The sequence below is a fragment of the Phocoena sinus genome, chromosome 11, assembly GCF_008692025.1.
Source record: "Phocoena sinus isolate mPhoSin1 chromosome 11, mPhoSin1.pri, whole genome shotgun sequence".
NCBI lineage: Eukaryota > Metazoa > Chordata > Mammalia > Artiodactyla > Phocoenidae > Phocoena > Phocoena sinus.
The window spans coordinates 66,561,038-66,586,358 of NC_045773.1; the positions used below are offsets into that span (position 1 = coordinate 66,561,038).

General features: G+C 51.9%; 1 protein-coding gene across 4 annotated transcripts in view; it reads right to left on the bottom strand.

Annotated features, from left to right (window-relative positions):
- The window catches only part of CPNE5 (copine 5), a 90,865-nt gene extending 78,142 nt beyond the window's left edge, over positions 1 to 12,723 (bottom strand). For 3 of the 4 annotated variants that reach the window (XM_032650527.1, XM_032650526.1, XM_032650529.1), the window contains exon 1: positions 12,222 to 12,563. In XM_032650527.1, coding sequence (XP_032506418.1) covers positions 12,222 to 12,316 — 95 coding nt within the window. In that variant the 5' untranslated portion in view covers positions 12,317 to 12,563. Of the gene's footprint in view, positions 1 to 12,221 lie in introns of all 4 variants that reach the window. The other variant, XM_032650528.1, reaches the window with a different exon arrangement.
- Positions 12,724 to 25,321: the final 12,598 nt, after the last annotated feature.

The following is a 25,321-nucleotide window of genomic DNA, read 5'->3' on the forward strand; positions in this document are numbered from 1 at the left end:
AAGGAGACCTCACCCTAAGTCACCATCACTGAAGCCATCAGCAGTGACAGGCTGTCTGGACAACTTGACCCACAGTCAACCCCACCACCCATGCTCCCCACTCTGAGGTGGGAGCCAAAGACCAACCAACAGACAGATAGATGCAACAGCAGCCTGGTGCCAGGATACGGCATCCTCTGCTACCCGGGGAGGTCCCAGATGGTGCTCATCAATCATACCAGCTCTGGTCCCCGACCAGATTCCCATCCTCTGCTCCAGTCTCTTCATTCAGGGTCCTCTCCCCAGAGGCAGCTACCCTGCTAGCCCTCCATGACCCAAAGGCACAGGACCCTTCTGCTGGCCTCCATCACCCCTCTCCCAGACCTGCTCCCAGCGGCTGTCCCTTTGGAAACCTTCTGATAAACCTCCCAGCCCACTGCAGTGAGCATCAGATGAAATGATACAAAGGCAGCTCTGAAAAGTAGGCAGCAGGAGCTACAGGTAAGATACCAATTTGATATATGCTCATCCACACCGAGATGGGCTGACCTGGACCTGGGCTGACCCTCCCCTCCTGTAGTGTGCTAGGATTCAGGGCAGGAGTGTCTGTCTTGATTTAAACAAAGGACAAAATGCCTAAATTCCAAAGATGCCTCTACAGTGGTGGAACTTGAGATGTGGTGAGGAGCTGGAAAGTAATACAGAGGGTTGGGGGATGGAGAAAGAGGGGGCAGGGTGAGGGGGACTCCTACTAAAGCAAGTGCTGAGGTTTATCTTTGAATTCTGTAATGAAATTCTATAATTACATAAAATTCTAGAATGTTCAATCTGGAAGGGACCTCAGAGGTCACCTTTTCTAATTCCTTTATAAATCAGGAGTGTGAGACTCGGAGAGAAGGCAATTGACTTCTCCAAGGTCTGTGCCTCCTCCAAGTTTAGTTCTGGAACTCAGGTTCAGTCATGTCTAAGCTAGTGAGAAAGAGAGTGAGACCGTGTGTGTGTGTGTGTGTGTGTGTGTGTGTGAGAGAGAGAGAGAGAGAGAGATACAGATATATGGGGTCTTATCTTCAAAGAGAAGCAGATGGGACCTGCCTGGGCGAGAGGCACACAGCTGGACTAAGAAATAGAACCCAGTCACCTAGCTTCAGTGGCTCCCTGCCCAGTGACCCTCCGGACTCTCACTGAGCCACGTGGCATGGGTCATCCTGGCTATGGCACCTGAAGACAATGCAAACCCTCTTCCCCCTACTCTGCTGAGATTATCCTTACCATCCTTCCAGAACCATTCCTGTTCATTCTCCTCAATTCTGCCTTCCTTGGACAGACACTGACCAACAACCATTTCCTCTGAGCTCTCTCTGGCCTGTACTGTGCCATCCTCTGACTTATAGGACCCATTACCATACTCAGCACACCCTGGACTGCAAAATCAAGGGTGCCTCTGTCTCTCACACGGGGCAGGGACCCCAACTCTGCTCCAGGCCAGCCTAGCACCTGACTCAGAGCAGGGTCCTGGCAAATTGGATGGATGAAGGAAAACCAAAAGGAATGGCCAATGGGTGAGCAAGCCTCTTGTCTCCCAACATGGTCATGCTCAGGGCCGGCCCCTATACTTCCTCTTCCCTGTAGAGCCTAATGGTTAAGTATATGGACTGCAGTCAGATAAGCTGGGTTCACATCCCACCTCTGGACAAGTTACTTGCCTTCCTTGTGCCTCAGTTTCCCCACCTGTAAAGTGGAGTTAAAAAACAGTTCCTCCCTTAGGACTGCTGTGGAGCACTTGGACAGAGTGAGGCTCATCACACAGGTTAGTCTTCGTCATCGGCCTGGTGCTGAGCGGAGCGGTCATCCTCCTGGTGAGTGCTCAGGCTCACTCGGTGACAAAGGAGAGACAGGACAGGTGACACCAGCCACTTCTGGGACTTACAGGTCCCAGGAAGCCCATCCCATCACATACACTCCCAGTGCCCCGTTGGGGTTGATCCACTGAGGACGCCAAGGCTCAGAGATGGTGAGTGACTTGCCCACACGCACAGAGCCAGTAAGAAGCCAAGGGATAAAAAACCAGGTCTTCCAACGCGAAGCAGGGCTCAAACCGCAAGGACACAGAGAGACCAGCCCGTAAGTGCTTTTCTCCACTATCTTTCTTTGGAGAGCTCAAAGAGACTTTTTTCCAACAGGCAAATGTATTTTTCCCCCCAAAAAAGCATAAAATTCTTCAGATGTCCTAGTGACAGCCTAAAGCTTGGCTTCTTTTGTTCCTTAAATCAAGATCAGGGAGCAGAGCAAAATGCTCTTTTCCTCACGGCTCTCCCCCCCAAAATCATTTCAAAAACAGTTGCAGGAAGAACGACCATGCCCTGGGCGTTGAGAAGACCCCAGCAAAGACAGAAAGCACTGGAAAGGCTGAAATGAGAGCTCCTGCCTGGTGCTAAAGGACAGGGCCTGAGGGTGACACCTTCGCAATGAGAAGCTTACAAGAATCAGAATACAAGCTGGGGCTCTCCAGTCAGAAAGAGGAAGAGATGCAGCCCTCCGCTCAGGGAGTCTTGTCGGAGGAAAAACAGCAATGCCATCAGGGAGCTGCAGCCTGAGGGGAGACACAGCCCCGTCCTCAGGTAGCCCCGGTCTGAGGGGAGACGCAGCCCCGCTCCCAGGGAGCCCCAGTCTGAGAGGAGACACAGCCCCGTCCTCAGGTGGCCCCGGTCTGAGGGGAGACACAGCCCCGTCCTCGGGAAGCCCCGGTCTGAGGGGAGAACAGCCCTGTCCTCAGGGGGCCCCAGTCTGAGGGGAGTCACAGCCCCATCCTCAGGTGGCCCCGGTCTGAGGGGAGACACAGCCCCGTCCTCGGGAAGCCCTGGTCTGAGGGGAGACACAGCCCCGTCCTCAGGTAGCCCCGGTCTGAGGGGAGACACAGCCCCGCCCCCGGGGAGCCCCGGTCTGAGGGGAGAACAGCCCTGTCCTCAGCGAGCCCTAGTCTGAGGGGAGACACAGCCCTGTCCTCAGGGAGCCCCCGGTCTGAGGGGAAACACGGCCCTGCCCTCAGGGGGCCCCAGTCTGAGGGGAGTCACAGCCCCGTCCTCGGGAAGCCCCGGTCTGAGGGGAGTCACAGCCCCGTCCTCGGGTAGCCGCGGTCTGAGGGGAGACGCAGCCCCGCCCCCGGGGAGCCCCGGTCTGAAGGGAGACTCAGCCCCGTCCTCAGGTAGCCCCGGTCTGAGGGGAGACGCAGTCCTGCCTCAGGGTGCCCCACTTTGAGGGGAGACACAGCCTGACCCTTATGGAGCCCCAGCCTGTGGAAACACAATCCTACCCTCAGGGAGCCTCAGTCTGAGAGGGAGAAAACAGCCTTGCCTTTAGGAGGCCTACTCGGAGGGGAAATACAGCCCTCACTTCAGGGAGCAAAAGTCTGAGGGGAGACACAGCCCTGCCCTCAGGGAGTCCCAGTCTGAGAAGAGACACAGCCGTGCCTCAGGAAGTCCGAGCGGGTAGACACAGTCCCTCCTGTGCTAAATTACTCAGCAAACTGATTATCACACATTCAGGTTGTCTCTAAACGAAGCCCATACACGCTCCGTGGATTTACTAGCAAATGACTCTGGCTATAGAATAAAAGGAAACGCACCAAGAACACTCATCTCAGCTTTTCCTGGACTGGCGGTCCCTAATAGAGGTCCATGGACCCCCCTGAAACTATAAGCAAAATGTGGCATATTGGTCCATATGGATGCATTCATTTTTGGCAGAATTTTCATCATATTCCCAAAGAGCTTCCTGAGGTTCAAAGGCTAAGGAAATATGGGGTTCTTTTGTTTGTTTGTTTTGGGTTTTTTTTTTCTTAATTATTTATTTTTGGCTGCGTCGGGTCTTAGTTGCGGTTCACGGGCTTCTCTGTAGTTGTGGTGCACGGACTCAGAGTGTGAGGGCTCTTCGTTGTGATGCGTGGGCTCTCTAGTTGTGGTGTGCGGGCTCAGTAGTTGTGGCGCAAAGGATTAGTTGCCCTGGGGCACGTGGGATCTTAGTTCTCCGACCAGGGATGGAACCCGCGTCCCCTGCGTTAGAAGGTGGATTCTTAACCGCTGGACCACCAGGGAAGTCCCCAAAAATATGGTTTAACTTCTTTGCAACAAGCCTCCCTAATCATCCCTCCAACCTCTGACAAAAAGTTGGTGGTGATGAGCACATAGCTTGGATCTTCAATGCTGGGTCCAAAACCCAGCTTTACCCCTTAGCTGTATGACCTCACTTAGCCTCTCTATGCATCAGTATCCCCATCTGTAAAGTGGGAGTAATAATAGTCCCTCTCTCCTACAGGTTTTCTGAGAATTAATGGAGTTCATATATGCAAAACAGAACAGTGTCTGGCACATACTAATTTGCATTTAAGTGCCTGGCATACAATAAGTGCTCACAAAAGCCCTGTGGAGAATAAGGTGGCTTCTAGGGAATCCCCATGTTCTCCCCTCCCTGCTCCCTACTGCTGGGCTTGATCAGGACCTCGAGCACCTTCATGTCCTCGCCCATCAGGGTCCACCTGGCTGTTGTATAGCCTTCATTGAGGAGAGCAGACTGGGGACAGGTAAACCACTATCAGGGAGAAACAGGAATCCTGAAGAGGCTGGAGAGACCCCGAAGCTTGAGGGGCCCTCCAGATGCACCCTATTTCTCCATGGAGCACTTTAACACCAAACATCTGGTTAACCCCAAGCAGGCAAAGAGGGTGGGAGGGGGCCACATTAACCGTGGATATAATCGGCACCAAATCCTTTGTTGTGTACTTAACCTATGACACCCTGTTCACCCTATGTATCAACGCTGGGAGGTAGACATTGCCTCATTGTACAGGCAAGACAGCTGGGGCTGAGGTGTGCCAGTGTCACCCAGCTTGCCAGGAGCACCGAAACTGAACTCTGAAGCCAGAGACCATTCAGAGGTGCCTGCATTACTAAAATCCAGGGTCTCCCAAATCCCCACCAGCAGTGCCCCTCACATCCTCACTCTCCCATTTCCTACCCCCAGCTTCATCAGGGGTGCTCTCAAAGGAACAGCTGAAGAGGACTGGAGGGCTTCCCATCTCTCCCTGCCCTGCTCCCTGTCCTAACAGGCAGAAGTAATCCCAGGAAAGGAGAGGGACCTTGGCATCCAGCCCCTGGCACTCGCCCATCTCCCCTTTCAAATCCTGTTCCTCACTCCCGTGCACTGTCTCCCTGCCAGGCAACCTCAGCAAGGTCTAAAAGGCAATTTTCACGTGGCTTAAAGAGCTCTCCTTCCTGGAGCTATTTGCATTTTTGTTATTATTAATTATTGTAATAACTGTCCCTCTTAAGCTACGTGACCGAGGAAAAACAGCCTGAGCTCTGGCCTCAGATCCATTCAAACTAGAATCTCCACACAGCCACATGGTAATTCTGTGACCTTGCACAAGCTACTTAACCTCAGTTTCCTCATCTGTGCACGCAGTCACATACCTGCCTTGTGCAGTTGTGAAGCCAATAGCTTACAACAGAAATGTAGGAAGTGTGCTTGATTTTTCTCTCCCTCACGCCCACCCCCCATCCCATTCATCAAGTCTTAAAATTTCTCCTACTGGGAGTACTAGGCTAGGCCAGCAGAGGTGAGTGACATTAGGAGACAGAGGCACCTTGCAATGTTTTGGAATCACACTAAGTCTTTTTTTCTTGACCAGGAAACTAGCAGGAAAAGAGGTTGTCAGGGGTCCAGCCAAGCTGTGCTTGGAAAATCAGTCCCCAGTCACTTAACACTGGCTGTCCACTGACTGCAGGAAAATCTGAGGAGTCAGTCCTCAAAGACACCAAACTCGAGGCCCCTTGTAGCCCCAGGGATCTCAGGTAGTCTGTGGGTCACCTGGAAAGCCTCCTTGTGGCAGAGGCCATGGCTGTCCACCCAGCAAGCATTCCTCACTCCCTTCCTAATAGAATCCACACTGGTTCAGTTATCTGATGCAGATGGCCTAAAGTCAGAGAAGGTAGGCTCCTGTCCTTTGTTGCTGTTGACTGATTGTGTAACCCCCCAAATTTATACATTGAAACACTAACCCCCAATGTGCTGGTATTGGAGATGAGGTCTGTGGGAGGTAACTAGGGTTATTTGAGGTCATGAGGGTGGGTCCTTCATGATGGGATTAGTGCCCTTATAAGAAGAACTTGCTCTCTGCTCTCACCTTCTCTCTCTGCCATGTGAGCACAGTGAGAAGGTGGCCATCTGAGGCCAGGAAAGAGGGCTTACCAGAATGTGACACCCTGATCTTGGACCTCCATCCTTGAAAACTGTGAGAAATAAATATTTCTTTCTCTTGTTTAAGTCACCCGGTCTATGGTATTTTGTTTTGCCAGCCAAACTGACTAATATACTGGCCTGGGGTGGACATGAGACCTGCCTTTGGCCACTGAAATAGAAGGGGAAGTCTGCTGAGAGATTTTGGGAGCGACTGTGCTTTCTAGATAAAAAGAAATTTTCAGAGAGAGGCCTTTGGTCCAATGTCTTGCTTCCTGTCTTTGGATGTGGTTGTGATACCTAGAAAAGAGGCAGTCATTTTGTAACAATGAGGCCACCATTTGGATGATGGCAGAATAGAAAGACAGCTGCATCCTTGATGGCAAAGTGAGCTGACAAATCGGAACTGAGATAACCTACGTAGAGACTCACTGTGATCTGAGAAAAATAAATGTATTTTGGGCTTGACCTACCATCAGATTTTCTGTTACCTACAGCCAAAGAATTCCTAACTGAATCTGATTCCTCTGTGCCCCAAACTTGTTCCAGCCTTATTCCCCTCACCTCCTCCCCACCCTCTCTTCCCAATGGTAGGTCATCTCCAGCAATGGACTTAGGTCTGAGCAGGGAGACCTGTGGGCTGGAAGAGGACAAATGGTAAGCTACTACCATATGGTCTAGATGCCAGGGAAGGCCAGCTGCAATCCCATGACTCTCTCTGGTCTCTGCTCCCTAGGGATTTCTCTGGTTCTGGGTTTGCCTGGCATCCCTGAACAAGGAATGCCTCTCATCCTTGGAGACAGAGTACCTACTTCTTGGCTACATCTACCATGGTTGGTACCCAGGCCCTACGATGATTCTCATCCTTGGAGACCCCAATCCTCAAACTCAAGAGGCTCTCAAGGTTTTGAAGTCTGAGGAAACTGGATTTGGATCCCCTTCTCCAAAACACACTAACTGTACAGCCTTGGGCCGGTTCCTTAACCTGAGCCCCGATTTCCTAATCAGCAAAAAGGGGAAAATACTACTAGTATTTTTCTAGTTCATAGGATTGTTGTAAGGTTAAAAAAGATGCAGTAATTGTGGTAGGCAGAAATCTAAGATGGTCCCTGCGATTCCCACCCCCGGTGTGCAAGCCTGCACAATCCCTTCCCCTTGAGTGTGAGTGGGACCTGGGAATATGATAGGATACTCACTTCTGTTACTTTATATCAAGTAGCAGACTCTGGAGAGATTATCCAGCTGGCTTTGAAGAGGGAAGCTGCCATGTTGTGAGAGGCCCACATGGCTGGACCTGAGGGCAGCCTGTAGGAGCTAAGAGCCCCAAACCAACAACCAAAAAGAACACAGGACTTTAACCTTACAGCTGCAAGGAATTAAACTCTGCCAGCAACCTAAATGAGCTTGGCTTAGACCCCAAGCCTCAGATGAGATCATAGCCCCTGCAGGCACCTTGATTTCAGCTTGGAGAGACCCAGAGCAGACAAGTCAGCTGTGCTGTGCCTGGGCTTCTGACCTACAGAAACTGTGAGATAATAAATGGCTGTTGTTTTAAGCTCTAGGACTATGGTGATTTGTTATGCAGCAATTGAAAACTAATATAATAGTCTGAGTTTGTACCAAATTGCTATTTGATAGGTTAAAAACAGCTGAGTACAGGCAATTGCATATGGTTCAGCCTAGTACAGATGTTAATGCCTGGCATGTAGTAAGCACTCAATAAATCCCACTGTTTTTATTCCTCTGGCTCCACTAAACAGTATCTTAATGTAGTCAGTGGCTGAATAGACCTCTTTTTCCTAGCAATGGCTCTAACAGCTGCCACACTGCCCCCAGGCTCCTCCTTCCCCCAAAGCCACCCTCCCCCTGCCTGTCAGAAGACAGTGTTCTGAGCCCATTCACACCCCTTCTGAGAGGCTGAGGGCACAGCTCTTGAGCTAGGCTGCCTCTCCAAAATGCCAACCTGAACAGACAGCAGAAAACAACATCTCTGGGGCAGAGGCAACAGCTGCCCACCAGCCCCACGTCAGCTGGAGGGGAGAGGGCAGCTGCTTGAGAGATCCCAGCAGGGCTAAGCCACCACCTGCCTCTGGACTGTCCCCTCCTTGCCTTCCCTGTGGGTCTCAGGAGCCCCGCCATGTAGAATCGTTCAGTGGTTCTGCCAGCAAGACCCCGCGGAAGTGCACAGGTTTCCTGTTACATAAAAAATGCAAATTGCTCTTTCTAACCAACACACTGGTCTGGATCCCTGCATCAGACGAGGCATAGAGAAATAGTGGGGCCCTTGGGAACAGGACACTGGACAGGTGAGTTTTGACTGGGTCTGCAGGGAGGCTAATAGTCAGGAAAGGTCTGGAACAGACCAACAGAGAAAAGAGAAGCTCGTGGCTCACACTTTCTACGATGCCTGCTGGAATCTGGTTTCACAAACCATCTACCTTACTCCCAAAACAACCCCTCAGAATCTCTAAATGTACACAGTATGTCAAATATATGTCAATAAAGCTGGGGGTGGGGGGAAACAGAACTTTCTAGATGGATCAGATCTCCAGAACCCACACAAACCAGCTATAGAGACAGATTTTTATTTACTTTCAGGTGTCAAATAATAGGCAACATAAATTACTATTCATGGCTTAGTCCATTTAATCCTTCTACTGTGATAAGGATTATTACACTTACTTTACAGGTGAGGAAACCACAGCCCAAGTTAAGTGCTTTTCCCAAAACCACAGGGATTTGAACCCAGGTAGACAGACCCCATAGACTCATGTTCTTACAAGCATTGAGCCAGACAACCAGAGGCTTTAAAATCTTTGGCCCGAGTTTACCTAAATCAGTGAAAACAATTGTTTGGGAGTAGACTATAGATTAGCCCAGGAGACACCCAACACAAAGAAGCAGGGGCCCAAACACATCCATCCTACAGTGTCACCTGCCTTCAGCAGAGGCTTGGATGGGCCTCTGCTGTGGTCCTGTGCTAGGGCTCAGACATGTCCCTGTGCCAGGCAGCTTTGCTCAGCTAGGAGTGTCCTAGGATAGGCATGGTGGGGGTCAGGTCCTCCCCTAGGCAACAGCAGAGACCTCCTAGGGCTGCAGGGGATGGCAGGGACCTTCCTAAGGAGCAGAAGGGAAGGGAACTAGCTCCCAGGAATGCTAGTTTCCAGTTCCTTTGAAACACTGGACCCCTCATCCCCAGCTGCCCATTCTGAAGCCCCCTGGAGCTCTCAGTCCACCAACCCCTCTGCCTGCCCTACTATTCCCTGCCCACCAGCAGGTGTCACCTAGATGCTCAGGGCAGGGGCACCCTGTAGCCTCCTCCCCCGGGCTCAGTGAATGCTGACCATGAGATGCAGGGGAGGAGGCCTTGGCTCTCATTAACTGGTGGCCATGGAGTATAGAATATGCTGGAGAAAGCCATTCTGTGCAGCTCTCCCTCCTCCCCATCCTCCTCCTCCTTGCCTCCTTTTCCTTTTCTCTCTCTCCCTCTCTCGATCTGTTCTAGAAACTGGATAGTTAGACCTGGTTGAGGCAAAGAGATGGATTTACAATTTCAAGTTTATCCACATTGTTTTCTTGCCTCCCTTCCATTCCAGGTGACTCCTCCCTCCTCACCCCTTCCTACCAAAACTCATTATTCCCCACTCTCTGGCTTTTGGGAGGGCAGGAGCAGAGCCTGGGTCATGCCCTTCTCAGGTTGATGTCCCATGAAAGGGAATGAACACCAGGGTTGATCCCAGAACCACATCCCCCAGGAACTCAACTGCATCCCTAGGTACTGCTTAGGCAAAAGGTTTGAGTCTTTGGACACCTCTGCTTCCAGAGAGCAAACAGGAGGGGCCAAGGTAGCTACTGCCTTACAATAATCACTGTAGTTATTTATTGAGCACCTACTGTGTGCGAAGCAAGTGCAAAGCAGCATGCTGGATGCTTCATGATCCTCTACTCCTGTAAATTAAGTCCTCCAACAGTATTCGGTGAGGACCTACTACATGCCAGCCATGCTTCCAAGCATGAGGGGTACCTCTGTGAATAAGGTTTCTCCACGAATAACAGGTTCGTTGTTTGCACTTGACAAATGGGGGAAAGCGAGGCTAAAAGTTTGCCCCAAGTGGTGGAGCAAATTCCATTTTAAAGTATCTGATTCCAAAGCCACAATGCCCTGTGCCCTCTGCCTCCTCTGGGTTCGTGGGTCTGAGTCAGGGCGGGGATCGCTGCCCTCAAATGCTTACAAAGTTGCTTTGGGGGAAGAGGAATGAAGTCTACACACCTGAGATGTCTTCAGAGGTTTTGTGCTCAATATGTGAGAGACCCAGTGGCCCAGGCTGAGTGCTCAGGACCCAGGGAACACAGAAGGCAGTGATTTGGGCTGCGTGTCTCTCAAGGGTGAGGATGGCTGGAAGTGGGGAGCACGAGGCCAGGCTTTTCAGGATGGGGGGACACAAACTGGCAGAGATGAAGGCAGGGTGAGATATGGATGGAGATTGTGCTGTTCAGAGGCTCTGAGGTGAAAAGCCTCCCGAGACAGCTCCGACACAGGCATGACTGAAGGCTGGGAAGGAGCATCTGGTGCAGGGCTATGCACCAGCAGGGAAGGGAGGACAGGCTGGTGCAGCTGTGGATGGCTGAGGAGGTGAGGCTGGAGCTAATGGGCAGTCAGGAATCTCCCAGCAGAGTAATGGCAAGATGCAAAATGGCCTTGGGAGATAATTCTGACAAAACCGTATGTGGGACCATAGGGGAGACATGTGGGGTTATCACAGGAGCCCCCAGAAGGGCCTGATGCAGGGGCCAGCTATGTTCAACTTCATCAGCCCTCACTCCCACTCACCCTAAACCGCAGCCCCCCGCCAAGTCCTTCCCTCTTTCACATCCCAGCCCAGTTCCCCTGGCTCCATCTACACCTCCCCAATGCCACAACTTGGGAACACAGGGTTGGGGTGCCATGAGGGTGGGTGAAAGGTCCAATCAAAGAGAGGCCTGGGCGATTTGGAACAACTGCACACCCAGGACCCCGGAAATGCTGTTGGTCACTTGGGGCAGGGGAATGGCATTTCCAGTGGAAACTCAAGAGGTGGCCTCTGTGTAGGCCACAGGGCCCCCTCACAATCCCAGCAAGGCAGTGACCCTAGGCCAGCCACAGGGTGACTGCACTAGGGATAAATTCCCCCTTCCCCATTTGTATCCCTTACTGCCTGGGGCAGCCTTCCTCTCAGATAGGAGAACCTGGGGGAGACCCAGCTTAGATGGAGAAGTGACTCCCAAAGCCTGTGTGACACGACTGAGGATTTGGGGGTGGCAGCCCACAAAAACTCTCCTCCCCCTCCCCTGCTGGACTCTAAAATTCCACACTCATCGTTCTAGTCCTTTGGCTTAAGATTTTGTACCCCCAGTTATTGTTTTTTTAATGGTGCAACTTTAAGTCGTTATCAATTATCCACATCTCAGGATGAATGAGTCAATCTGATCCTTTCCTGAGAGTCAGTTTTGTTGTTGGAGGTGAAGAAAGGCTTTCAAATCCTGGGGTCTAGAATGGTGGGTGGGTAAGGGAGGAGAGGGTGAGGGTGTTGGGGCAAAGGAGGGGGGAGAAGAGAGGGAAGGAGGGCACAAAATGCAGAGGCTGGGCACGCCTGGGAGGGATGAGGCAAATCATTCTTTTCTGGATTTGGGGAGGGGATGATCAGAAATAGACTGCTGTGAAGACCCTGCTATGTCCTTTCACTCCCTCCCTCTCCCCACACGGGCGTCTGGACCCCCGTTCCTGTGTCTTCTCTCCTCTCAACAACAGCCCAGAGTGCAAACTTTCTGGGATACGACCCTAAGCCTGGCTTCCCATTCCGCGGTCGCCACCCGTGGCTGGGCAGGGGCTCTTGCAGGAAAGGCAAAGGGGCGTCCTGGAGAAGAGGACACTCTGGAAGGGGGCGCACGGAGGTAGATGGTCGGAGCCAAAGGGGCGCAGGGGCTCCGGGGCCAGGGGCGGGGCCGGGGGCCAGGGCCAGCGGGCGGCTCACCTGCAGGACACGGTGATCTCCACCTTGGTGGCCGGGATGCTGCCCGCCAAGGAGTCGAACTCGCTCAGCGACGCCATGTCCTCGGGCTGCTCCATAGCCCACCGCGCCCTCCACCCCAAATTAGTAAATCCCTGCGCGATTCACGCCTCCTCCGGAGCAACCGAAACCCTGGGCTCTCCCCCAACTCCGGAGCCGGGGCTGGGCGGCAAAGGGAGGAAAGAGGAGAGCGAAGAGGGGGCGTGGGAAGTGAGAGAGGGAAGCGGGGCGGAGGGAGCGGGGGCAGAGGATACAGGAGGGGGCGCGGGTGACGCGACGAGGAGGCTGGGGGCCCAGCGGAGAGGCGCAAAGAGCACAGGGAGCTGAGGCGCAGCCGGGAGAGGCGGAGGAGCGCGGGGAGAGGGCACCGGGAGGGACGCGCGGAGTCGTGGAGAGGGCACCGGGAGAGGGGCGGGGAGCTTGGGGCGGGGACAGAAAGGGTGCAGGAGAAGGAGAGGGGTGTGGGGGGCCGGATGGGGCGCGAGCTGCGGGGGTGGCCGAACTCAGGCAGCGCGGAGCGAGCCCGGAGCGCAGGGAGTGCGGCGCCTCTCGCTGGGTCTCAGCGGCGGGGCTGGGGACGCGGCTGCGAGCGCCACTTCCTCGGCTCGGGCTCTGGCTCCGGGGCTCCCAGGCTGCGGGAAAATCAAATCTGCCCGAAGCCGCCGCCTCCCGCCACCTGGGGCGGGCTGCGCGCCGGGTGCGCGAGCGCCGGAGGGGACGCCCGCAGGGGCCGGGGCGGGGCCGCGGGCGGGGTCTGCGCGCTAGTGTGAGTGTGTCCCTGCGAGCATGTGAATCTCTGTGCGTGTGGCGGGCGTGGAGACGCGGCTCCAGATGCTGGGAGCCTGGGGAGTGACAGCTAGAGATGGTCTCGGCCGTGCGCGTCTCCGTCTGCGCCCGCCCTCCACTCCCCACCTCCCTGAGGGGCCTCCATCTCCGGGGAGGGAAAGGGATGTGTGAACCAAGGGGCATCTGTATGAGAAGGGTCTAGGCGGAGCGGGGGTGGGGAGGGACCTGTGCAAAAGAGACAGCAACCCCCAACCAGAGGTTTGGAGCGGGGGATCTTTGCTGAGGGTGCGCTCCAACGGAGGGCAGGTCTCAGTCCAGAAACAGATTACACATCTCCTGGGGAAGCATGTGGGGCCGACCCCGGTGTCTGGAGGAGCCGCCTCGGTTTCCCAGTGAGGGTCCTTAGGCCTAGGCAGAGTGGGTGCATGGGCGCTCCCCCATCCGCCTCTGGTTCTCGCCGGGCCTGGCCACGCGGAGTCAGCCACCTAAGCCACGCGACAGTGCCCTCCCCATCCCCGGCCCGTCGTGACCACACGGCTTAACCAGCCCCCAGGTCTAGAAGCTTCCTCCAGCCAGACAGAGGGTGGCCCGAGATCCCCGGGGGTTCTCTGCAACCTGCACCAAGTAGGCGCCTGCTGTGTGCTGGGCTCTGATCCCAGCTGTGGGAGCGAGGAGAGAGTTGAGGCACCTCTCAGGCGGGCCCCCTCCCAGCCAGGCCCATTGCGGCCCCACCCTGCCCCAGTTTTGCCCTTCTGGGTGTGCTGTGGCGTCTCTCCAGGGCTTCGCACAGAGGGTCGTCTCCAAGAAATCTCCAACGACCCCTCCTCAGCCTCAGTCTCACCCTTGCGGAGCTGAAACCTCCTCCGCGCCCACCGCCCGGCGTTTGGATGCGACGCGCCCCTGTGCCCTGGAGAGGGGTCCTGGCGAGGCCTAGAGCCTGAGGCTGGCCCTGGAAAAGCCACGCCCCGCGGGCCTGGCTTTGGCAGCTGGGCCTTAACAGGCGCCTCGAGATTCTGTTTGAAGTCAATTCCCAGAACATCAGATACAGCCAGAGTCAAAGATAAATAAGAACACATTCATCGGCCTGGGTTAAGTGTTTTCCTTTTACCCATGGCTCAGGATTGGCTGCAGTGTGTTCTGCAACCTGGGACCCGACAGCAAGAACAAAGGCGCTGGGATGCCCAGGGCAGCGGGGGCTTGCTGCGTCAGAAGGCTCCACTCTCCGGTTTGGGCTTACGACCCTCTCTGCAGGATAAGTCGGGCCTCCTTTTCTGAAGGATGCAAAACTGGGCTTGGACTCTCTGTTCCCTCCCCCCACCCCATACCTGTTCTACACATGTTCCAGACATACTTGTGGAATATGTTATCCATTCATTCTACCAGTATTTACAGAATACCTGCCCTGTGCCTGGCCAGGTGCTAGGGCCCCTTGGAAAACTTCCTTGGTAACAGTGATAACCACCATTCCGTTTTCGAAGAGACTATCCTGGGCCAGACACCATGCTTAATTTTTAAGATATTATTTGCGTACTACAAAATTCCACCATTTTGTGTACAATTCAGTGGTTTTAAATATATTCACAAGGACTATGCGTGATTATAAATTCTCAAAATAAGTACAGGCATGAGGTACTATTATCCCAGGGAAGCTAAGTAACTCGCCCATGATCACCCAGCTGGGAACTGGCAGAGTGAGAATTTGAACCCCAGCCATTGAGACCAAAGCCTGACTGAACAAACCTTGACTGCCTCTTAGGATGGGGCGAGATGATGGAGGGTCTTAAAAGTCATCCATGAAATTAGGCCCAGTTGAGGAGGACAACAGGTGGGATCCATTGTAGGTAATTAAGCAGGTGAGTGGTGAGACTGAAGTTCTACCACATAACCTTGTAATGTGACAGCATCTGGTCACATAACCTTGTAATGTGACAGCATCCCCTGATTCTCTTTCTAGAAAAATTCTGGAACTTGTCTGTTTCTCTCCGTTCCCCCTCAGTCATTGCATTTCCATGGCTGGCTCTTTGGGGAAAAAAAATTATACTGGGCACCATCTCTGTGCCAGGTGCTGTGTTAGGCTCAGAGAATAAAGAGGTGAAAAGGACATAGTATCTGTCCCCAAAGAGTTCCAGGCCAGTGGGGACCCCAGGACATGCAGAAAATAAATGACAATGCAGCATGAGGAGTGCTGTTGAGGTAGGTATAAAGGGCCCAGAGAGTAGAGAAGAGTGACCAACAGCTCTACCCCAGGAGTGGGCACGAGGGTCAGGAGCAACTGCAAAAAGGAGGTGACACTGAGATGGACATTGATGATGTCTGTTTGGTTCCCTCAGAAGCAGACCCCGAGAGAAAGATTTAAATGTGAGCAGTTTATTGGGGAGATTAAGGAAATGCTATGTGGGGAGTGTGGAGGTGAGGTAAGGAAGGCAGCCTATAAGGGTGGTTTATCAAACCAGTTAACACTGTGGGCAACTAAGGCTCATTCCCACTGAGGAGCTCTAGGAGACCATACAAAACACACCTCACACTTAGCCCACCAGAGGGGCAAGGGAGTAGGGGTATGTATACACCAACTTTCATCAGTCACTGGCTCAGTGGCTGAGGGCCGCTTCTGGAGGGCTTTAATTCCCTGACACTTCTGGCCTGACCAGCACAAAGTGGCAATGCAGGTTCCAGAAGCCAGAGAAAGCATCAGGCAAAGAAGTACAGGTGCTGACAGTTGGATGTGGGGCTGGAGTGCACTGAAGTGGTAAAGGTGAGGGTACAGACAGGACAGTGGCTGCTACGGATGATGAACTAACTTCTGCCTGGAAGACAGGGCTGAACAGGTGCTCCTGGCAGGGGACCAGCATGATTAAGGGCCAGAGAGCTGTGTTTGGGGACCCTAGTGTGGCTGGAGCACAGGATGAAAGTGGCAGAGATAGAATATGAGGCCAGAAGGTGAGGGGCCATGATGCAAGGCCATGGGCCTTGGCCTCCTCTGGGCACAGAGGCTTTTCAGAAGGGGACACTGAAGGAGGGGTGGTCTGAAAGACACCCCATAGCTACATAGCTAACCAGTGACCGCAGAACACAAAACTTGCTGATCAGGCCCAGAGCAAAATGCTCACAGTGCTCGCGCAAATGAACTGCTGATGGTTCGAAAGCAGTCTATGGTGTTGACATTGGAGAGGTCATTTCTTCTTCGAGGGATATGATAGTGTCAAGTAACTGAGGTCACCTGTGATATTTAGGCAAGCCAGCCGGCAGGCCATCAGGCACTGCAGACGTGTTGTCTGGGCCTGGCAACCAGATTAGAGCCAACCACAGCTCTGCCCACCCCACCATGTAACCAATGCTTGTCCCTCTGATTACAAACTGTGAGCACAGAATGGGCCATGTCCAGAAGATCTGGAATAATCAGCATCAGCGTTTTGTCTTTGCCATCCAAGACTGCAAACATACTCTCATCTGACCTAATCTGCAGTGTTAATGACGGCAGAGCAATTTCGAGAGGCAACCCGCAGCATTGGTAAGGAGAGGAAAAGCACCACAGGGCTTGGGAGGCAGAGCTCACAGATGAGGCAGCTGCTGCCTCCCGCCCTCCCCCAGGCCTGTCGTAAATGCTGCCCTCAGATCTGCCCTGTTTGAGGCTGGGGACGGTAAGACAAAAGGAACACAGAGCAGAAGATGGAGTGAGCATGGGACAGGGGAGTGGGGGCTATCCATACTGCACCTCAGAACAAGCTGGAAAAAGGCCTTCTTTACTTTGGGTAAATGCATCCCTGAGCCAGCCAGGGCACATGGCTTGTGGAGCAGACTATGGGCTTGATTTGAGCCTCCACTTACTCCCTTGGCTGGGTGCCCCTGTGAGGTGAATGCCCTGCACCACTGTACATGGGAGCCCTGGGGAGATGGAAAGACAGAGGGCGTGACAGGAACCTGAAACCACTGTGGCAGTAGAGAGGTAGGGGAGATGCAGTGTCTGATTCCATCCATTAATAGAAATGCTAGAAGGGGCTTGGTTGGAGACCATCTAGGTTAAACCCCTTCTTTCACTAAAAAGTTTAGAGATGGGGAGTAAAGGACTCAAGGTCACCTGACTCTTCCCTCAATAAGAAACTCCACTAATAACAGCAAGGTCAGGCACCCAAGTGCAGTGCGGACCTGCCTGAGAAGGTCTGAGGAGCAGCCATGTTCTGCTGGGGTGGAGCAAGAGGCACAAGCTGGCCACAGGGCTCTCCACACCTCCAGCCCCCATTCCTCCTGGAGATGCCCCACCATCCCAACTGGAACCCCACCCTGCCCCTCCTTTTTGCCTCTCCCCACATCACAGCATGGCTAGATCAGTCATCTGGGCAAAGGGAAGCCCCAGGGCCTTCCAGCTGCTGGTGCAGCAGCCTTTCCCGCCCCTAGGATCCCATCTGCGCCCCCCACTCCCACCCCTGGGCTTCCTCTCTCACTTCTCTTGTGCTCCTCCTTCCAGCCTCTCCTGCTTTTCCAAGTGAGGGAGGCCTCCCTGCCTTTACAGTCTAGCTACTAGAATCTTCACACCAAACAGGGGATCCACTTGAAACCAAAGTCGGGTTATGTCACTCCTCTGCTTCAGACCCTGCCCTGGCTTCCATCTCTCTCTGTGGTAAAAGGACTTGATGGGCCATGGGCTCTGTGACCTCTCTGACTTCATCTCGTCCTTCTCTCCCCCTCACAGTCCTCACTCCAGCCACACTGGCCTCTTTATTGGCCCTGCAGGCCCCTGTCTCAGGGCCTTTGTACCTACTGTTCCTTCAGCCTAGAACACTTGTCCCGGGTCACCCAGGTCTCTGCCCAAATGCCCTCCCTGCAGGGGGCTTTCCTTGGCCACACTACCTAACACAGTACCTTGTTACTCTCAGCCCCCTGACCCTCCTTTATTTTTCCTCAGAGCAGTACCCTTGTCTGTTCCCCCACGAGAATACAAGTTTTATGCAAGCAAGAACTTTGCCTTGTTCATGGTTACACTCCCAGCTCCAAAGACAGTGCCTAGCACGTAATAGGTGCTCAGTTGATCGTATGACTACATGAAAAGTTCATCTCTCCCCCCGAAACACTGACTCCTTCATGAGGACCCTTGGCTTCCACGTAGCAGTCCCAAACAGGGCCCAAGTCTTCACTACCACATACATCTCACATCTAGCCTTCCATTTATTGAGCAAGCATTTATTGAGCATCTATTACGAATTCAGTTGTTGAATTGACAACTATCAGATTGAGAATCTCTGGGCTCCTTGACCAGTAGCACAGAGAAGGGAAGGGATTCTTTTTTTTTTTTTTTTTTTTTTTTTGGTGGTACGCGGGCCTCTCATTGTTGTGGCCTCTCCCGTTGCAGAGCACAGGCTCCAGACGCGCAGTCTCAGTGGCCATGGCTCATGGGCCCAGCTGCTCTGTGGCATGTGGGATCTTCCCGGACCAGGGCATGAACCCGTGTCCCCTGCATCGGCAGGTGGACTCTCAACCACTGTGCCACCAGGGAAGCACAGGAAGGGATTCTTATCTATTTATTTTGTTTACTGAGAACTTACCATATAATAAGCTTAGCAATAAGAATTTAACATCCATCACACACTGAATCCTCACAATAACTATGATGCTATTGTCTCATTTGATAAAACTTTACTACTCTGTGCAGTGAGCTGGGCTAGTTCACTGCCAGGGATAGAGAGATGAGGGAGACCCAGTCTCCTCAGAAGCTCTGTCCAGTGGAGCTGGAGCACTCGTTTTGAGTTATGCTGTAGGAATCTGTAGAATACGGGCCTTAACTTGCCCAAGCGCACAAGGATAAGTGGCAGAGACAGGATGCAAACCCAGGACTGTGTGAGACCAAAGCCCCTGTCTTCGCCTGACACCAGGCTCTCTTGTTCCAATCTTCACTCAGGGCTTGTCTAGGTGACTCAGTGTCTGCAACACAGCCCCTCGCGTGTCCATGGGGCCTAGTCCAGCACCATGTGATCTGTGCTCAGAGCCTGTCCCTTCCACTTTTCACCCTGTCCAGCACAGACATCACAGCGTGTCACTGTGCACCCTCCCCCTGCCACACACACACATTTAACCCAGTATTTAGTCACTATTGTTAGTTGCGGTATTGGAAACCTCAGTGCTGCAAAGGACTTTTAAGATAATGCAACTCACTTCGATTTTACAAATCTGAAGACTGAGTCCTAGAGAGGGAAAGAAATTGGCCCGAGGTTGTTTTGCTAATAAGCAGCAACTGGAGGTAAAAACTAATAGGAGTTCAGGTTAGAATCAACTCCTAGACCTCTTTTCTCACCTCAGCTCCTTTAAGAAGGGATGGGTCCCCTTGACTTTTATTTATAAGTGCAAGTGTCCTATCTCTGGGCCTTTTGCGATAAGGGCCAATGTGAACCTCCATCTCCCCACCCCCACCATCAGCCTTTTACACCCAACCAGGACCAGCCACATGGTTGCCCCCGGCCTTTCTTCCTGCCATTTCCTCTCCACCAGGCCCACATTCTACCCTTCTTTCAGGTAAAATCTCTTCCAGAAAGCTAGCCTGGATTCACCCAAGGTCACCGAGTTTCTCCTTCCATTGAACCTCCAAAACACTTCTCTTAGGTAGACACTTCTCTCTTCTCCTGCCTAGCAGGGGGCGTGCCCTGAAGGTCTTGGTCTTGGATCTTGGTCCTCCACAGCCTAGCCTTTCCCAGGCCTCAGCTTCCCTCTCTTCCTTTTTGCTGGATTTAATTACATTTGAATATATTACCCCCCAGTCAGCCAGTCTGCTCTTGGGCCTCCTGAACTCTCTCTCCACTTGATATCAGCCCATTTCCTCTTATATTTGCATCTTAGGAACTGGAGAATGAATCCTCGCATTTGAATCTTCAGAAGCTTAAAAGCAGCCTATGTCCCTCCCTGCAGTCCCAGCCTCCCACCGACACACTTGATGATTTCCTGATTGGCCTGGGTGAGGGATGAAAGAGCTGGACTTTCAACTGGAAAGGCTTGATCGAGTCTATTCCCCCAAATCCCTCCCATTTCTCCCCTGCCACAGTTGTTTGAGGGTCTGCCTAGGCCTCAGGACTCTGTGCCCCTCCCCACCTCAGGCTGATGGGGTGGGGCAGGGGGCTATTTCCCACCCCACCCCCACCCTCGGATTTTCCCTACACTGCTGCTCCTTAGCATGTCCCCTGGCTGTACCTGCACTGGGCAGTCTGAAAAGCCACCAAGGGTGAAACATTCTTTTTTTTTTTCCCCAAGTGCTAAATTCATTTTCATGCCAAGCTGCTTTTATCTGCCTGCCTGACTGCTGAAGAAAACTGAAATGTGCACAAAATGCCACGAGCCTGGCTTTGTGTGGAAGCTGAAGTCCCAGTGGCCCTGCCCCTGGAGCCCGTCTGCTTGCATCTCCAGCTGCCTGATGTGATTTCCCTGAGTTTTATTAACTCTGGGCCCTGCACTGAGAGAGGAGCTCATCAGACACACTTCACATCTTGCCTCCTCCACCCCCGGCTAAGAAAAGTTGCTCTGATTACAGTAAGTATGTGTTCCCCAGTTCTCTGATAATTCTATCAGGAGCCAGGGTGAGGCTCAGGTGTCAGGGTTTGGGAGCTGCTGCTGACAGCCTCTCAGAGGCCGCCTGCCCGCCTGCCTGGGGGCAAGAGGCAGTGCTGGGTTGTCTCCATTCCAACCATTCATGTTATGACCTTGAACCCCTCACTCTATCTCTGCTTCTCAGGTTCCCCTAGCTTAAAAAATGGGGATGATGATACCCATACGCCCAACCCCTCCAAACTGGTATAAAAGTCCAATTAGATGAGAATGTGCTGCAAGAAAATACCATCATAAAACTGCCCAGGTTTAGACCAGAGAAACCAAGTCTGGCCTTCTCATTCCATAGATGGAAAAACTATGGCTCAAGGAAGTTGCCAAGGTTACACAATGACCTGGCTCGAAAACCAGCTTCCATATTTTCTGAGCTGGAGGGAGGAGGGGGCAGAGAATGGTATGGAAACCATTCCTGTGGGAGTTTCGGGTATGACCGAGGGAGACAGCAGACCCCAAGCCTGAAGCTCAGCTCTGCCAAAACCCAGCCATCTGACATGGAGCTTCATCCATGAAATGGATTCATCTATGAAACGGACATTATGATGTCTTGTTCACAGGCCTTCAGAGGATTAAATGGAATAATACATGTAAAGCACCTGGCATGTGATATGTTCCCCAAACATGAGTTTCTTCCCTTCTCATTTTCTCTTAAAGTATCACAAATGCTTTCAAAAAGGGGAGGCACAAAGGGAACATTTTCTCTTAGAGCTGAATGTTTCCAAAGACAGTTGTGAACCTTGGACTCCCTTTCCTTGGGGGCTTTCCTTATACAGTGAATGTGAAATGGCCATTTTCCCCGTCAGCATAACGAGGAAGTAGAAATATTGCTTTCTCCCTCCTTCCCCACCACCTCTGCTGTACAAGAGCTTCCTCACAGGTACTCAGGCCAGCAGCTTTTAATGGAGCTGTGGCCAGATCCTCACAAAGAGGAAAGTGAGTCTATGAGATTAGCTGAGTGGTGAGGCTAATACAGTTATGATCCAATAAACACACTGATTAGGGTCATTTGTGCTCCTTTCCTCCCTCCCTCCTTCTCCCCCTCCTGCTGTGCCTTGGCAGGCCTAGTGCAGGCTCTGCTTAGAAGGGTCTTGGAGATAACTAAGGCTGGAGCCTCCCAGCCAGCTTGGGCTGAGGATGGATAGACTGCAAGGCAGGAGTTTTGGGTCCTAATGCCTACCCTGCCACCAGATCATTCTCTTTTTCTGCACCTCATCTTCCTCCTCTGTACGTCAAAGGTAGAGATAAAAGGGCTAAACTTGGGATCAGAAGTTCTCAAGTTCAAGTCCTAGACATGCCTTTTACTAGCCCTGCAACACTGGGCCTGTTATTCCATACATTCATTCACTTTGTACAAGGCTCAGTGCTACTTGTCTTTGGTCCTCAGTCTGCTCACCTGCAAATGGGCATAATAATGCCAACCTCAGAAGATGGCTTTGGAGATTAAGAGAAAAATACATATAAGAAGCTTCCACAGACCATGGAACAGAGAAAGGGCAATAATTTCTTCTAAGGTTCTTTTTTTTAAAATAAATTTATTCACTTATTTACTTTTGGCTGCATTGGGTCTTTGTTACTGCATGCGGGCTTTCTCTAGTTGTGGCGAGCGGGCTTCTCATTGTGGTGGCTTCTCTTGTTGCTGAGCACAGGCTCTAGGAGCACGGGATTCAGTAGTTGTGGCACGTGGGCTCAGCAGTTGTGGCGCACGGGCTTAGTTGCTCCATGGCATGTGGGATCTTCCCAGACCAGGGCTCGAACCTGTGTCCCCTGCGCTGGCAGGCGGATTCTTACCCACTGCGTCAGCAGGGAAGTCCTCTAAGGTTCCTTCTGGTTGACTCTGAAAATATTTGCTATTGCTGGGCCTAAAAGAGGGGCTCCAAGATTACTTGCTGAATGAATGGCTTCAACTGTAAAGTGCAATATTAAGTGGCTAAGAGGGAGCTGGCTCTTTACAATGAGGCATGCTACAGAACCAGGCCCCGGGCACAGGGGCTCAAGCAACCCTCATCATGCACGGAGGGCTTCTCCTCCAGCTAGTCCAGTAGACAGGAAAGAGGGCTGACGGGCCTGTGCCGACAGAGTCTTCCCAGGCCTTTTCAATGCCAGGCTGATGTCTCAATTCTGGCCCCACTCAGTCTGAGCAGCTGCTGGTTTTCCACACCCAAGGGGTGCCAGGCCTGGCTTAGAATCATGAAAAGGCATTGGTAGGCATCTGCCGTTTGAAGAAGCTGCAAGGCTAAACTGTATTCACACTGGCCTCTAGTGGCAAATTTCCAAAACAGCATTCTAAATGGAAATTCGGCAGCTGAAGGAATCTTCTCAGAATGACCTAGATTCAGAAATTTAGGGCTAATAGGGGCCTTGCTCTGATCTTCGTTTGATGAATGAGAAAACCAAGTTTCAGAGGTAAAGTGATTCACCCAAGGTCACACAAAAGCCTCGCATCTCACTGTCCACAAACCTGACCCAAAACTGGCCATCTGTGGTTTCAGACAGTTAGGGATCATGGATTACCTACTTGGTAGGTAACCAAGCCGGCCTTAGAGTGAGACCCTAACATGTTTTCTTCCCCTATAATTTGCTTCCTTTTTCTGTTGTTTTTCTCCCCTCTTTTATCTGTAAAAAAAATGTTGCTGGAAGATCCCTATCCGATATTTACCTGAAAAATAGTAATCTACCCTACAGGCAACAGGGCTCTGAGGCCATGAAGTGCTTTGTAGGCAGTAAACTCTGCCACTTAAACAAATGTGCTCTTCAATGTTTCCTCCTCCACACGTTGCAAGAATGTAGTGCCAGAAGGGGCCACGGTGACAGCTCAGATTGGCTCGAGGATCTGAGGGTAGGAATCGTTTCCCTTGTGCAGGGAAAGCTATTTTGACATACTCTGGAGACACAGTCCAAAAATAAATCAAGCTGAGGACTTCCAAAGGGCTTAGTGGAAAGGCTTTGCTACCATACCAGCTAAAGCCTGGGTTTGGAGACTTGGGGTAATGCTATTATTTCTGCAAATGGATCTCAAATCTTTTCCTGACAGAGAACAATTTTTAATTTGATTTATTCAGCAATAACCTCAAAGAATTGCATAAGGTGCTAAGAGAACTCCCAGGGGGGAATAAGACAAGGGCTTTTTGCTCTCAGAGGTTAGCCCAGCGGGAGGGAGAGGTGTGTAAGGTCAGGCTGCTGAAACGTTGGTGTGAAAAGGCAGAAGTATGTGGTGGCTTCAAGGGCCGCCGGTAATAAGGACAGCTGTTTCCTAAATGCTGGTCCCTGTTCTAAGTACCTGCTCTAGCTCATTTAATCTTCACAATAGCCTTATGAGGTTAGGACCATTATCCTCATTTTATAGTTGAGGAAACTAAGGCACAGAGAGATTAAGAAACTATTAATAGTTCATCACACTGCTGCTAAGCAGTGAAGCTGGGCTCTGAACTCTGGCGGTCTGGTTCCAGAGCCCTTTATCCTCAATGTCATAATCGCTGATGACCTCTCCCCTGAATTTCTGTGATATCTACTGAACCATACCATCTCACCCACTCTGGGACCCTCACAGGATCTTAGTGTCACACATGGTCTGATGTCCGCGGTGTACTAAATGGGAACGGAAGGTGGAAGAGCATTGTTTCTTAAAGCTCAATCTTAGCAGCCAAAGCCAAGAGCTTTGAATCCCTTCCGTTTTCTAAGACCACTACTGGTCTAGGAGGCAGAAGAAAAGGTTATTGTCCTGATTGCTCCATGCTCTAGGAACCACTCCCCACCCCAATTTCATGTTGACAAATATGACCTTTAGGCTCTCACCACTCAAAGTGTAGTATCTGGACCAGCAGTCACCATCTCCTGGGAGCTGGTTAGAAACCCAGAATCTCTAGCCGGATGCTGAATCCGGATCTGCTTTCTAGCAGGCTCCCCAGTGATTCTTGAGTGTGGCAAAGAGTGAGAAGCCCTGGGCTAAGACCCTTGGGGGCCACGCACTTTCCAGTCTGGGTACCAAACTTCTAACCCATCCCATGGGCAGTTGTTTGAAGGCTTCTTTCGTTGGCTTATCTACTCCCAACTTCAAGCCTTCTCTAAAAAGTCTGGAATCTCCTACCCTTCCCACCAAAGCTAATCTCCTGTCCCTTGATTAGCTCTCACAGTCCCACAACCTATCTTCATTAACCTCCATCTAAGTTACAAACTCATCCTGCATTCTCTGCATAACCTACCTTCACCTTGATCTATCTGAGCTGTGACTGAAATGAGCTATCTGTGCCCTAGCACACCCCACTTCCACAAGACTTGTCGTAACTGTACTTTTCCAGAGAGGGTGTAGACACTCGTATGACGAAGGGATCAACCAGGATTCCTTTTACACAAGCTCCCTTTACACAGAGTCAGGAATTTCTATATCTCTGGCTAACTGGCAGAATCACTGGAAACTGAAACAGTTCAAGTTTTACTCTTTGAGGTCACATCCTTTAGGAAAACTGGCATATGTTGCATGTGTGATCACCTCGGCATACATCTGGTATATTACCCAGAAACAAGGACCTGTGCCTGTGTAGCTCTTCCCAGTGTAATCACAACCTTCTTTACTTCTCAAAGTAGCGGTGATATGTTTCCACCTCTCTCAATGACCTGGGTGAAAGCAGGGATTTTCAGGATTATAATTCTGGAAGGTCAGTCGTTGAGTGTCTTATTCCTTGCTCCTAGAGGTGGGTCCAATT